Source organism: Piliocolobus tephrosceles, chromosome 2 (assembly GCF_002776525.5).
Source record: "Piliocolobus tephrosceles isolate RC106 chromosome 2, ASM277652v3, whole genome shotgun sequence".
Taxonomy (NCBI): Eukaryota; Metazoa; Chordata; class Mammalia; order Primates; family Cercopithecidae; genus Piliocolobus; species Piliocolobus tephrosceles.
In genome coordinates this window covers 101,055,311-101,071,232 of record NC_045435.1, presented here as the reverse complement: position 1 = coordinate 101,071,232, position 15,922 = coordinate 101,055,311, and the positions used below count along the sequence as shown (strand labels likewise).

The following is a 15,922-nucleotide window of genomic DNA, read 5'->3' as shown; positions in this document are numbered from 1 at the left end:
TTTTTTTTTTTTTTTTTTTTTTAAAGACTGACTAGCTCTGTTGCCCAGGCTGGAGTGCAGTGGTATGATCTTGGCCCACTACAAACTCTGCCTCCTGGGTTCAAGTGATTCTCCTGCCTCAGCCTCCTGAGTAGCTGGGATTACAGGTACCCACCACCACGGTCAGCTAATTTTTGTATTTTTAGTAGAGACAGGATTTCACCATGTTGGCCAGGCTGGTCTCGAACTCCTGACCTCAGGCGATCCTCCCACCACGGCCTCCCAAAGTGCTGGGATTACAGGTGTGAGCCACTGCAGCTGGCTAATTGTTTTGCATTTTTAGTAGAGATAGGGTTTCACCATGTTGGTCAGGCTGATCTTGAACTCCTGACTTCAAATGATCCATCTGCCTCAGCCTCCCAAAGTGCTGGGATTACAGGAGTGAGTCACCATATCCGGCCCCATTCCCATACTTTCTATTAGGTGATGTCTACAGCCTCAAATGGAAGGGGGCTTTCAAATCTTGCTTATTTATAATGGTCAGAAAAAGTAACTTGGCAATGACTCAAATAACTATTTTAATGGGAAAGCAGGCTGTAGTCATCTGCCATCTGGTTCAAGGCCCCGAGGGATAGGGAGGTTGGTAGGGAACCCTGACCCTGATGTGGCCGTTAGACTCAGTTCAAGAGTCTCACCTATTTTATGAGGGAGGAGCTACTTTATTTTTGAGTGTTTCAAAAGCATTTTGGGAAGGGGGAAAGGAAGTGTGGTGGTGAAGGCACTCCTGCCAGGTGCGTCCTCACCCCCTCGGTCCCCACCCACTAACTGAGAGGCAGAGGGAGGTGGGTAATTATTATCCATAGGCTTGTTTCAAACTGTCAACTTCAGGAACACTAGTGTCTGCCTGTTCTCTGAGTTTGACTCTTCTGGGGGGTAGGTACAGGAGTATATATCAAACACACTTGTGAAAATTAGAAAAGGGAGTTGTAAACAGCAGAGCCTCCTTTTCCTGGGAGAACTACAGGGTTCAAGCTGCAATGTGTGACCATCTGATACACAATTTAGGTGATATTCTGAAGCATGAAGAAATCAGGGGGTGGGAAGAATGGAGGGTGGGAAAGGGGAGTGCAGAGGGCAAGGACCAGGCATAGGAATTATGTTTCATTGATCTTTTGTATTGTATTTTTCATTCCAATTTCACTTATTTCCACCCTGATCTTTATTACTTCTTTTCTTCTACTAATTTTGCTGTCGATATGATGTATTATATTGATTGATTTGCATATGTCAAACCATCCTTGCATCCCAGGGATAAATCCCACTTGGTCATGATGAATGGTCTTTCTAATGTACTGCTGAATTCAGTTTGCTAGCATTTTAAGGTATATATATGAATTATGTTCAAATATTTAAATAGTTTTAGTGTGATAACAGAGTGATACCAGACTGCAAAGCTGGCAGGTGCTCCCTCTGGGCACCAGGGACATGGGCCTTAGGAAGGGGTGACGACTTGGCCAGAGGGTTCAGTGTTGTGGACATAGCTTTCTAAGATGCAGATGGTGCACTGCCCTATGCCAGCTTGTCAAAGTATCTCCTTACATGGAGCTGCCTGTCCTGCTCTGTGTGTTCTCATGGGACAACCTTAGAAGCTGGAGGGAGCTAGGAAATGGTGAGCCAGCAAGAGGTAGAGCCAAGATGCTAACACAGATCTCTGTGTCTGCCTCTGCAGCCCAAGATCTAAACCACTGCACTCACTCTGAGCTCCCCTGGGACATTCTAACCTCACTGGTTCAGGTGGGGTCTGGGGAGCATGCTAAGAAAAAACACCCCTTAGGATTGTAATTATGCTGTTGAGTGCATTTAATACATAAATGGACAATTAAAATCCATTAGACATATATAAAGAATCAGCAGCATGAAGGAGAGGGGCCCAGCTGCACAAGACAAGCGAATGACCCCAGTGAGTCAACGGAGGGAGAAGGGAGAGCTTTTTACAAAATTGTGATTTGATCTCCTAGTGAGAGTCAAGAGGACAGTGCTTCAATAATTTGTATATAGACTGCTATGAGAAATGAACAATCAGAGAACCAGAGTGACCCTGGACATGAAAAACATGGTTAAGTAAAAACTCAGTAGAGGACGTGTAAATAGTAGGGAAGACACTGCGGAAAAGCCCATCAATGCACGGGGCTGTTAAACCACACAAAACCAAGACGAAGAGTGGGAAGTGGACAGACACAAAGAGTAGAGTGAGGTTTGCTATAACTCTCCTCTTCTGGGAGAACTCCAGAAGGAGAAAATAAAATGGATGGCAGAGAAGCAACACTAAAATTAATTATGAAAGGAAAACATTCTCCTGAGCCAAAGAAAAACACAGATCTTTAGATCAAAGCACCCAGATTCAGATTCCTGAATTCCAAGGGTAAAGGCAAATTATTACAAAAGACAAAAAAACTTATAGACACCAGGGGGAAAAAAAAAAGGACAGGCGTGGTGTTGTGCACCTGTAGTCCCAGCTACTCAAGAAGCTGACGCAGGGGCATCGCTTGAGCCCAGAAGTTCGAGACTGCAGTGAGCTGGGATCACACCACTGCATTCCAACCTATTAGATGACAGACAGAGCAGGACCCTGTTTCTTTAAGGAAAAAAAAAAAAAAAGAAGAAGAAGAAGAAGGAAGAAGAAGGAGGAGGAAGGAAGGAAGGAAAGAAAGGAGGAGGAGGAGGAGGAGATCTACAAAAGAAACAGTGCTAGAAGTAACATTTTTAGAGTTCTAAAGGAACTATGGGCTGGGCGTGGTGGCTCACGCCTGTAATCCCAGTATTTTGGGAGGCCGAGGCAGGTGGATCACCTGAGGTCAGGAGTTCGAGGCCAGCCTGGGCAACATGGTGAAACTCCATCTCTACTAAAAATACAAAAATGAGCCTAGCGTGGTGGTGGGTGCCTGTAATCCCAGCTGGGAGGCTGAGGCAGGAGAATTGCTTAAACTCGGAGGCAGAGGTTACAGTGAGCCGAGATTGTGCCACTGCACTCTCGCCTGGATGACACAGCAAGACTCCATCTCAATAACTAAATATATATAAATATATATGTATATATTTTTTTTTTTTAAAAAAGAAAGAGAAATAACCACAAGTTTGGATATTTAAAAGACAACAGTCTGTTTTGTATCACTTTACATCAATACACATAAAAAGAAAAATTAAGTGGAAAAAATTTATATTTTCATAGGAAAATATAAATGAACAAAATCAAGTTAAAAACTTAAAAAATAAAGTCAGATCTGTATCTCAGTATAAGTCAAGATAAATTCCCTATGAATTGCAGACATACACAATCCTCCAAAGCCAACAACTAAAAACTAGTGTAAGAAAACATGGGCCAGGTGTGGTGGCAAGTGCTTGTAGTCCCAGCTATTGAGGAGGCTAAGGTGGGAGGATTGTTTGAGCCCAGGAATTCCAGGCTGTAGCGTGCTATAATTGTGCATGTGAACAGTTACAACACTCCAGCCTGGGCAACATAGCACAGTCTCTTACACAAAGAAAAAGAAAATACGGGAGAATATTTTATTTTTGCAGTCTTGGATGGGAGAAGGCTTTTTTCCTTAGCATGATGTCAAAGGTCAGAAACTCAAAAGAAAAGTATCAATTATTTAACTACCTTAATTTTTAGGTTTTCTGCATGAATTCTGGTGAGGAGAAATCTGTGAATATTTAAAATACATATGCGCTTTGAAATAATAATTCCAGTCTTAGAGAATTTACTTTCAGATATACTCACACACTTGTGCAAAGATTTATGTAGAGGCACACCTCATTGTATTGTGTTTGGCTTTACTGCACCTTGCAGATAACTGTGTTTTCTACAAACTGGAAGGCTGGTGGCAACCCTATGTCAGACAAGTCTATTGGTATCATTTCTCCAATGGTACATGCTCACTTTGTGTTTCTGTGTCTGCATTTTTAAGCAATATTTTAAAATTAAGGCATGGATATTGTCTTCTCAGATACAATGCTGTTACACACTTAACAGACTACAGTATAATGTAAACACAACTTTTATATGCACTCGGAAACAAACAAACAAACAAAAGTGTAACTTGTTTTATCATGTTATTCACTTTACTATGGAGGCCTGGAAATGAATCCACAGTATCTTCAAGGTATGCCTGTAAAGATATTCATTTTGACATTATCTGTAATATGAATAACTTGGAATCAACCCAAATGTGTAAAACTAGTGTGCTGGTTACAAAAATGATGATAAACTCATTTAATGGAATATTATGCAGCCATTAAATAAAACTAGGTCTAGCTATGGAAAGATGCCAATAATATGTAAAAACAAAAGTTGTAATTCCCTGTGTACAGCATAATTTCATTTGTATTTTTTAATAATATGTTTGTATATGTGCCGAGAAAACTTTTTTTAATGTGTAAACATAACTACTACACTTCTAGGGAAGGGGTATTGTGTGAAATTTGGATGAAAGAAGAAAGGCTAAAGGGAAATGTTTACATTTAACGTCAAACAAAAGTTCACTCATTTGAGAGAGAGAGAGATATATATATTATATATAGTGAATTATATATATAGTTAAGTGGGAATTCTGTGTATGACAAAGTTGGCATTTTAAGTTGAACTATGAACTACTGTTCACTATAAATGAACATATATATAATATATACATATAATTATTTATGACATAAGACATCACAAATAAAGCAAATAGAATATTTGTTGAAAATATTTACAACATGACAAGTGGTTAGCAGCCTTAATATGTAATTAGCTACGACAAATCAGTAAGAAAAAGATGAAATAAAAAGATAATAGCAGCTATGATTTACATAGCAGTTGCTGTATACAGGTTTTAACTTACTTAATTACCCTCATAACCATCCCCTAATGTAGGTACTACTATTTCTCCCAGATCTGAAGAGCTTAAGTCACTTGCTCAAAGTTAAAAACAGCAAGTGACAGTGTAGAAATTCAAATGCACACAGTCTGCTCTAGAACCTAAGTTATATTACTTCTCAATAGACTGAGGGGCCAAAAACACAGACAGCAACTTATCAGAGAGAACAAAAATGGCCAATACAAAATTTTTCAGTCATATAATAATAATTTTAAAAACCGCATATTTTAAAATATCAGACCGTGAGGAATAATTGGGAGTGCTGGTATGGAAGAAAAAGTCCTGCTCTGTTACACACACTCTTGATGGGAATGAAAAGTAATATACCTTTTTTGTATCAAAATTATATACTATGTATCAGCATAGAAAATATACACATTCTTTGATTCTATTTCCATGAAATTATTCTGAGGAAATAATTGGATAAATGAATCAAGATGTATACACACAAGGATTTCCATTCCAGAGTGAAAATTTGGGGGAAAAACTATAAATCATGTATAAAGATATATACACACACACACACACGCACATACCTACACAGAAACACTACTTATATCTAGGTTAAAAAAAAACTTGCACTTTCTGCATTTCTGTATTATTTGCTGCTTTATTTTTTTTTTTTTAGGATCAGAGAAATGTGTTTTTTTGGGGGGGAAATTCAAAAGTACATACTCCCTGCTTCTTAAATACTATCCACATATTACTTTTATAACCAGAAAAACAGTAAAAAAAAAAAAAAGTGGTAAAGTTTTCATATACACACATATGTATTAAAAATTCCAGAGTTCGGAGACCAACCTAGGTGTGGATGAGCCAGTTATAAGGAGGGACACAGACTCCCTGACCTTTGGATGCTAAAAGCAAAAGTATTAGAGCTTTGTGATATATAAAAGCAACCAAGAAATATCTTGGTTCCTTGAAATCTGAATGCCTATGTGACAGGAAAACAATACTGTCAGTATTTAAAGTGTCTCCACCACCCTATGCTGCTGTTCTCAGGAGTCCTGTGCCCACCAGGGAAGCCTACAAGCCTGCGGTGTGGACTTCCCAGGTATTGCTCCAGGAATAGCCTAGGTCCTGCACAGGTGGGCAGTGAGGGCCGTCTCTCACTGTTGACGTTGGACCTACACTTCTGCAGCTGCATGAAGGAGATGTCTGCAGAAGCCATCATGTCTCAGACAGTCAGGGCAACTGGATTAGAATCTACTCTAATATTGACCCATGGGATCAAGATCCGAATTACCTGGTTGTTTTTGTTTTGTTTTGTTTTAGTTTAACAATTTTTAATTTAAAACCTATTTTATAAATAACAGGAACCACATATTTTAGCAAAATGGTTATTCTACTATTTTAGTAAAAATCTGAGATGCAAAGGAAGCTTTCCAACTGGCAAAACCTATTTTCAAGTTTAGAAAATATTCTGCTATCAAAAGAAAAATTATCTCCTTGTTAAATTTAGTTCAGGGGTCAGCAAACTTTTTCTGTAAAGAAGCAAATCATAAACATTTTAGGCTTTGTGGCTCATGTGATCTATATGCATCTACTCAGCTCTGCCACTACAGGGGGAAAGCAGGAATAGATAATATGTATATAAACGACCGTGGCTATGTCCCCTAAAAACCTTTATTGATGAAAATAAATGGTGAGCTAGATTTGGTCCTCAGGTTGTAGCATGCTGACTCTTACATTTGAGATTACCAATTTAATTAATTAATTTATTTATTTTTGAGATGAAGTCTCACACTATTGCCCAGGCTGGAGTGCAGTGGCATGATCTCAGCTCACCGCAACCTCCACCTCCCGGGTTCAAGTGATTCTCCTTGCCTCAGCCTCCCAAGTAGCTGGGATTACAGACATGCACCACCACACCTGGCTAATTTTTGTAGTTTTAGTAAAGACGACGTTTCACCATGCCGGCTAGGTTGGTCTTGAACTCCTGACCTCAGGTGATCTGCCTACCTCAGCCTCCCAAAGTGCTGGGATTACAGGTGTGAGCCATCATGCCTGGCCTAGATTACCAATTTTATTATTTATTTATTATGCCCTTTTTCTCTCCCCACTTAAATTACCTATACTGAGAGGGTAGCCTAACATTTGAGGTTATCTTCTGTGGGGCTGTATGTACAGCCTCTCTCCCAAGAAATGATACATGCCTCAATGCCACTTAATTGTAACTCACTGGGCCATTCTCAGATCTGACAGCAAAAATATGGGGATGTGAAACTCTCAAGCTATTCTTACTGCTTGGCACAGCCATGTGACTGACAGCTGCCACAATCCCTCATACTGCATCTTTAGGCTGCTCAACACACAAGGCTCAGTGTCAGTCCCCTCCTTCAGTTTAAGGGGAAATGGATTTAACTAAAGAGGTGGTATGGAGAGATTTAGAAATGACTCAGGGTGCCGGGCGCAGTGGCTCACGCCTGTAATCCCAGCACTTTGGGAGGCCGAGGCAGGCAGATCACGAGGTCAGGAGATCGAGACCATCCTGGCCAACATGGTGAAACCCCTTCTCTACTAAAATTAGGTGGGTATGGTGGTACGTGCCTGTAATCCCAGCTACTTGGGAGGCTGAGGCACAAGAATCACTTGAACCCAGGGGCAGAGGCTGCAGTGAGCCAAGATCGCGCCACTGCATTCCAGCCTAGCGGCAAAGCAAGACTCCACCTCAAAAAAAAAGACTCAGAAGAGTCATATATAAGCAGGAATGCAGAATGTGTGTATATATGTGACTGAGGATGTGGGTGTCAGTGTGTGTCTGCATTTTGTTGGCAGGATAGCACAGGGGATTCATCCTGTCTCTACTGACAACCCAAAAAACTACTGGGAATTCACACAATGGGAAGCCTACCCCAGAAAGCACTTCTCAAAAGAACGGAATGGCTGAGGCAATGTTCACCCACCCAATTCTTCCCATTTAAACAGCATAAACATTGGGGGAAAGAAAGTTTGCTTTAAAAATAAGCAGTCTGTGTAGAGAAAAATTAGGAATCAAAAAAAGCTGTCAAGCATCCTGAGCCCCAATTTGATAATGCATTAATCTTGAATAATGCTTGTGAATGAAAGCAGTAAGTAAAACACTCATAAAATTCACATTTCTTCTGTTGTGAACAAATACTTATTGAGAACTTACTAAATACCAGGCATTGTGCTAAGTGTTTAGATACAAACAATGTATGTAATATTTTCTTTTAAAAATTGCCTATTAATAAAACAATACATTTGACTTGTAAACATAGGTAGAAACTGCACATGTATGTATGTAGATATGTATCTCTCTCTAAGAATCATCCAGGTACCCTATATATTTTAACAAATGACCAACACTCATGAAATGTTCTTATTTGAGCTAACAAGTCCTTTTTTTTAATAATAAATTAGCTTCTAGTTGATGAATTTGCTGTGAGTTTCTTTCTTTGCTAGTTGTGACATACTATATTTAAGAACATGTGTTTAGAGGATGGTTTAATATTAAGTTAGTTGCCCATTAGGAAGAAGTCCTAAGAAATGTTGAGTTCAACCTACATTGGATTCATCTATACTCGAGCATGGCCTTTAAATGAAAGCTTCCGTTCTGATTCCACATAGCAGAGTCATGCTGCTGCCTGGAGGTGCCCAGCGCATAAGCAAACCTCCACAAGCTGAGCTACTTACAGCGAAGGGGTGGTAGGGGGCAGCGGGGGGAGCTCCGCGGGGCCCTGCTGGTGGAGATAGCACGGACAGTCCTGTTGAAAAGATGCCAAGTGCGCTGAGGTTCAACCCTGGGATCAGATTGGCTTGTTGCTGGGAATAGAAATGGAGAAAAAAGATGAAGGGAGGAGACCAGAGAGGCCCGCACGCCTGGGTCAACCTCCCTCTCTTGTCTGAATGGCACCAGCGTCTCCCAATCAGCTCTGCCCAGGCTCTTCCTACCCTGTATCAGAGGTGGGTGCCACATCTCAACCTGACCATGGTGTTCCTTCAAGGCTTCTCTGCCACCCTTGGGCATGTCTACATATCTTATCATGGAAAATGAGGCTCTTCCTGGGGATGGCAGCCACCTTGCCAGCCTCACTCCTGCTAACCCTTCATCTCCAACCTGGTCAGTCCTGTTCCCTAAATACCTCTGAGCCCCTGCACATGGTATTTATTTCCTAGGCAAGGAAGTGCTTTTCTCCCTTCTCACCTGGCTAAATCCTACTGACTTGCAGGTTTCACTTGAGCAGAGATGACCCTTCATGCAGGAAGCTTTCTTTCATCCCAAAGCTCAGCTCGAATGCCCTGTCTGTGCTCTCCAGCACTCCTGTTTCCCTATGACAGCACTCATTACGTGGTATGTGAATAGCCTGTTTAGTTACCTCTTCCCCTTTTAGTCCAGAATTTCCTTGCAGACAGAGACTGTCTTACGTAGTGTTGTGTTCTCAGTGCCTGGTACATAGTAAGTACTCGATAAATATTCGTTGAATGACTGTTTAAAACAAATTGGATTAACAGTGTTTTCCAACTCTATCCACGGAAAGATCAGATCCTTCACATGATGTAAAGTCCCACATACGTAAACTCCACTATCCAGCCTTGGGATGGTTTACAACTTTGTCTCTTTGCTATTTAGTTGTTGGCTTTGTGATCATCTTGCTTGCTTATTTTACATTTCTACATAGGGATGGTCACACAGGCTGGGGGTGGGTTTTAACCATACAGGTCTTCAGAGGCAGAGGAACATGGTCACCCATTCCCTGAACATGACGCAATTTCCTGACATTTTCTATTTTCTCATTTTTGGCTACATTCACTCTGTAACTTGCCTTTTTTTTAAGAACGTTTGGAATAGCAGGGCTCATATCCTTCGTCTTTACCTCATTTTGTCTATAAGATGTGGTAATTTTGTTATTCACCTACCAGTGCGTGACTTTGGCACAGACATGAATGAACCTAAGTGGTAAGCTCAGGTGAAGATGTATGAATCACTCAGACCCTTCTGTAGCTTTTCCAGGTGTTCACAGAAAGAGATGTTTATCATAAGATGTCAAGAACCCACAGGAAGAAAATGAGATTGTCAGATGATACTTCCACAAATATATCCAAACATGGGGAGAAGACCACACTGCAGTCTCCTGCTCTAGCTCTTCTCATCACGCCCCATATTATCATGTGATGTGGGCTGCTAAGGTGGGGGTCGGGGTGAGGTGGGGACAGATTCCTGGCTGCAGTAGAGGGTACAGCGGAAAGTGCTGCAGTGAGGGACTTGGGTTTAACCTATAGAGTGCTTTGTCCACATTTATTTCTCTAGGAAATATTATCAGGTCTGAGATTTGCTTCAAGGTCATCCAACCGGTATGAACAGTAGATGTGGATGAGGGTTTAGAGGAAACAAAACAGACGGTGAGTTGATAACTGCAAAAGGTGGATTATGGGTATATGAAGGCTTATTGGAGCATCCTTTTCACTTCTGTATATGTCCGAAAAATCTAATTAAAAAGTGAAAAAATTTACTCCTCTGAGCTGAGCTGGACTTTTGCTGATGGCCAAATATTTTAAAGGTGTTTTTTTTTGAATGCTGGATCGGCATCTCCCCATTAAGAGTAAAAATTAGGTAGCAATCACAGGAAGGACAAACCTAATTGAGTCTGCTACAAATACACAGTAAAGGCTCAAGTGGTCGACAACATTTATCAGACGATCTAAAAGTGCGGATCAGCAAGCAAGGGAGGAAAATCGAAGTTAACTTTAAAGCATGCGTTTTTAAAATTTAAAAAGTAACAGGACAATATTACATAAGGTTCAGAAGGCTACATACATGGAAAAAAATCCCACTTTTCTAACATGCCAGCTATTTTCATTTTTGTATGTAGCCTTCCAGTCATTCTGATCCATGTTATTTTACATAATTGTAACTTTAGTTACATACATTTATATCTTGCTTTTCTTATTTATTTATTTAGAGATGGGGTCTCACTCTATTGCCCAGGCTGGAGTGCAGTGGCATAATGCCCACTCACTGCAGCCTCAACCCCCAGGACTCAAGTGCTCCTCCTGCCTCAGCCTCTTGAGTAGCTGGGACTACAGATGCATGCCACCACACAGAGTCATTCTTGCTTTTCTTAATAAACATTATATCATAAGCTTTTCCTTATGTCAGTCTTCAAAGTTATAATTTTAATGTCTTCACATGACGTTGTCCCCTGCACTTATCATAATTTACTAGTTGGTTTCCTGATGATTTTAATGCCTTTATCCTAGGAAGTCAGGAAAAATTCTGCATACCTATCCTAAGGCACTTCCTGATTAGCTGAATAACAATTATTCTTAAGAGAGCCTCGAGCACGACCTGAAAACACATGTGAAAACCAGCAGAGAAGAAAGTGTTAGGGACTTACATGAACAGCCAGCATATCATTTTCAAAGGCCTCACGCAGCTTCTTCATAATCTCTATCTCAGCACTGGCACAGGCCTCAACTGTGCCCTTCACAGTGATGGTTCTTTCCGGGTTGTATATGCTCAAATCCTGCAAACTGACCCGTAAGAAGAAAAGACAAACTTTGTTTTCAACAGGAAAAATAAAATGCCAAAAAAAAAAAAAAAATCACAAACAAGTTTTGGCGGAGAGGGAGAAGACTCAATTCTCTCACAATACGCTGTGGTGTAGAACCCCTGCCGTCTTATTTCAAATCTTACTCAGGATTTAGATAACATCCATAGTGAAAAATATCTACCTGGTAAGTATTTACATATTTTTTTTAAAAATGATGATGGAGATAATTGTATCACTTATGATTATACTCCCATTTTTGGGAAAAGCAGGTGAATGAACTAGACCTATCGAAATGCTCAGGTGTTCCATTATTGGGCATGATTAATCTGAATAAGCGGCTTACGATGAGATTGTTATCTTGGTCCCTGTTTCATGTTCGATTTTCTTCAAATTTCTGCCTTCTTTTCCAATCAGTCTTCCAACCAAGCCATTGTGGGCCAAGATTTTCAGAGGAATCTCTTCGGCTCTAAAAAAGACAAGCAACAAGTGAACACTTTAAGACAGGTATAATGGTTGTCTCCCAGAAACCATTACCTTGCTTTTTTCTTACAAATGGAAGACATTTTGTTCAGGTACCAAGTGACGATGGGATTTAGGAGAGGTCAGGTCCCTTACCGACCCCAGCTCATGAATTTTGATTAACATAAGCCAAACCATGGTAATTCTACTCCCTTATAGTAACTGGTTGGAAGTGGATCCATGAAGCTGATCTGGCCAATGAGGGTATTACAAGAACTCTATTGGGTGAAGAATGTTCTCCTTGCTCTTAAAAAAAGGTACAAGGGAGAGTGACGTTAGCGAGATGACAGACGAGGAAGCCACAGGTCTCTTTCCCCCTCATAGACACCTCAAATTAACAAGAGATAGACCAGAATGCTTCTGTGAGGACTCTAAAGATCAGCTGAGAAGCTATAATATGAAGTCCACTGTAAACCAAGAAGGAATTCCAGGCTGGGCACTGTGGTTCACGCCTGTAATTCCAGCACTTTGGGAGGCCAAGGTGGGCAACTGCCTAAGCGCCAGAGTTCGAGACCAGCCTTGGCAACATAGTGAAACACCATCCCTACTAAAAACTCAAAATTAGCCAGGCATAATGGTGCACGCCTGTAGTTCTAGCTACTTGGGAGGCTGAGGTGGGACTGCTTGAGTCAGGGAGGCCAAAGCTACCATGAACCATGATCACACACCTCTGCATCCAGCCTGGGCTACAGAGCAAGACCCTGTCTAAAAACAACAACAACAACAACTATACACACACACACATATACCATATATAGATATAGACATATATAATGTCTTCACATGATGTTGTCCAGTGCACTTATCATAATTTACTAGTGGGTTTCCTGGAAAAAAAAATAATATATATATATTTCCAGCAAAAAAGGTAAGAACATTCACAGTGTTTTCAAGGCCCCATCCCCTACATGGCATACTGAAGAACAAAGGGGAGGAAACCCTAAAGGCTGGGCTCCTCCTTTGGGACAGAAACAAAGACTAGATTATGCATACAACATTTTGGCTTGTCTGGAAGGTGCCAGAAAAACTGGTTTTTGTGTCACTGACTCAGAGCACTGACAGGATCAACATCAGAGTTCAGAAGCTGCTGAAAGCAGAGGCAAGCAGCATTCAAGAACTGCAGTTCTACAGTCAGACACCAGAGGGATCAAGAGATTAGAAAAGTTTTGAGAGGTCCTAGAACCTCTAGCTAGGTTGATTTCAGGTCTTCCACTGCCCAAAGCCAGTACACAGAGACTGTGAGGGTGGTTGTTTTTTCAAATGTCCAAATCCCAACAAAAAAACTTACTAGGCATACGAAGAAACAGAGAAACATGACCCAATCAAGGGACCAAAATAAAACTCCCAAAAACTGACTCTAAAGAATACAGATCTACATGCTCCCTGACCAATAATTAAAAATAATTGTAAAGATGCTCAATGAGTATTTTCAGTAGGGACTAAAAATAGTCCCTACTATACTGCCGAGGCTGATCTCGAACGCTGGGGCTTAGGCAATTGCCCACCTTGGCCTCCCAAAGTGCTGGAATTACAGGCGTGAACCACGGCCCCAGCCTGGAATTCCTTCTTGGTTTACAGTGGACTTCATATTATAGCTTCTCAGCTGATCTTTAGAGTCCTCACAGAAGCATTCTGGTCTATCTCTTGTTAATTTGAGGTGTCTGTGAGGGGGAAAGAGATCCGTGGCTTCCTCGTCTGTCATCTCGCTAACGTCACTCTCCCTTGTACCTTTTTTTAAGAGCAAGGAGAACATTCTTCACCCAATAGAGTTCTTGTACTGAGCTAAACAAGAACACAGATAGATAACTAAATAAAGTTGGAAAAATTATGCATGAACAAAATGAGAATATCAACAAAGAGACAGAAACTATAAAAAAGAACCTAACAAATTCTGGAGCTGAAAAATACAACTGAACAGAAAAATTTGTTAGACGAGTTCAACAGCAGACTTGACCAGGCAGAGGAAAGGACCAGCAAATATGAATACAGGTCATTTGAAGTCTTCAAGTCAGAGGATTAAAATAAATAAATACAGTGAAGAGAGACTAGGGACCTATGAGACTTGCCAAGCAGATCAATATAAGCATAATGGGAATCCCGGAGACATGCCAAGTAGATCAACATAAGCAATGGGAATCCCAGAAAGAAAAGAGGGAACAAAGGGGCAGAGAGCTTATTTGAAGAATAGCTGAAAAATTCCCAAATATGAGGAATGAAATGTACATACAAATCAAAAATTTTAAAGAACTCCAACTGGGACAAATCCACAGAAAACCACACTGACACACATTAAAATCAAACTGCCTAAAAGTTAGATAGAGTACCTTCCAAGTGGCAAGAGAAAAGCAATTGTGACATACAAAGGAGCTTCCATAACACTATCTGCAGATTTCTTAGCAGAAACTATGCAAGCCAGAAGGGAGTGGGATGATATATTTGAAGTGCTGAAAGAAACTGCCATCCAAGGATAACATGTGTGGTAAAACTGTCCTTCAAACATAAAGGAGAAATTAGGATTCCCAGATAAAAACTGAGGGACTTTATTACCACTTGACATCCTCTAAAAAAAATGCTAAATTATCTAATTTTCCTTGTGCTGTTGATTTCCGGTTTCATTCCACTGTGATCAGAAAAGATACTTTGTATGATTTCAATCTTCTGGAATTTGTTAAGATTTATTTTGTATGTTATCTCTCCTAGAGAGTTCCACACGCACTTGAGAAGAACGTATATTCTGCCGTTGTTGGGTGGAATGTTCTCGTATGTCTGTTGGTCTATAGCACTGTTCCAATTCTATTTCCTTATTGTTCTTCTATCTGGTAGTTTTATCCATTATTGAAAGTGACACACTTAAGTTTCCTACTGATATCATGTTGCTAATTATTTCTCCCTTCAGTTCTTTCAAAGTTGACTTCATATATTTAGGAACTCTGAGGTTTGCTGTGTACATATTTATAACTGTTATATCTCCTTAGTGAACTGTTCCTTCAATATTATATAATGTCCCTCTTTGTCTCTTGTAACAGTTTTGTTTTTAGTCTATTCATCTGATATTAGTATAGCTACTCCTCTCTTGTACTTACCATTTGCATGGAGTATCTTTTTCCACCTTTTTACTTTCAGCCTATATGTGTCTTTATATCTAAAATGAGTCTCTTGTAGACCACATACAGTTAGATCCTGTTTTTAATCCATTTAGCCAAGAATGCAGAGTTTAATTCATTTGCATTTAAAGTAATTACAGATAGGGAAGGATTTACTTTTGTCATTTTCTTCATTGTATTCTGTATGTCTTGTAGTTTTGTTCCTTCTTTCCTTTCTTCCTGTCTTCCTTTATGTTTTATTGATTTTTTATAGTGATGTGCTTTGATTTTCTTTTTTTTTTGAGACAGAGTCTTGGTCCGTCGCCAGGGCTGGAGTGCAGTGGCCGGATCTCAGCTCACTGCAAGCTCTGCCTCCCGGGTTCCCGCCATTCTCCTGCCTCAGCCTCCGGAGTAGCTGGGACTACAGGCGCCCGCCACCTCGCCCGGCTAGTTTTTTGTATTTTTAGTAGAGACGGGGTTTCACCGTGTAGACCAGGATGGTCTCGATCTCCTGACCTCGTGATCCACCCGTCTCGGCCTCCCAAAGTGCTGGGATTACAGGCTTGAGCCACCGCGCCCGGCCTGATTTTCTTTTGTGTATGTTCTGACAGATTTTTTCTTTGTGGATACTATTGCAATTACATAAAACATCTTTAAGTCATAGCATCCTATTTTAAACTGATAACTTCACTTCAATTGCATACAAAAACTCTACTTTCACCCCATCCCCAAATATCACAAATTATATCTTTATATGTTTTTATACTCATTAACAAAGATTTATAGTTAAAAAATGTTTTTGTCATTTAAATTCTATGCACCAAAATTTCTACAGTACAGGTTACTATATTTGTTAATATTTACCCTTACCAGATAACCATATATTTTCTTTTTCTTTTTTTTTTTTTTT

The 15,922-nt window shown here is 40.3% G+C and overlaps 1 protein-coding gene across 4 annotated transcripts in view; it reads right to left on the bottom strand.

Moving 5' to 3' along the window:
* Positions 1-15,922, bottom strand: part of IGF2BP2 (insulin like growth factor 2 mRNA binding protein 2) — a 182,819-nt gene that overhangs the window by 18,566 nt on the left and 148,331 nt on the right. For 3 of the 4 annotated variants that reach the window (XM_023187469.3, XM_023187466.3, XM_023187464.3), the window contains 3 exons: positions 11,754-11,876; positions 11,255-11,390; positions 8,553-8,681 (listed from right to left, as the gene is read on the bottom strand). In XM_023187469.3, coding sequence (XP_023043237.1) covers positions 8,553-8,681; positions 11,255-11,390; positions 11,754-11,876 — 388 coding nt within the window. The remainder of the gene's footprint in view (positions 1-8,552; positions 8,682-11,254; positions 11,391-11,753; positions 11,877-15,922) is intronic. The other variant, XM_023187465.3, reaches the window with a different exon arrangement.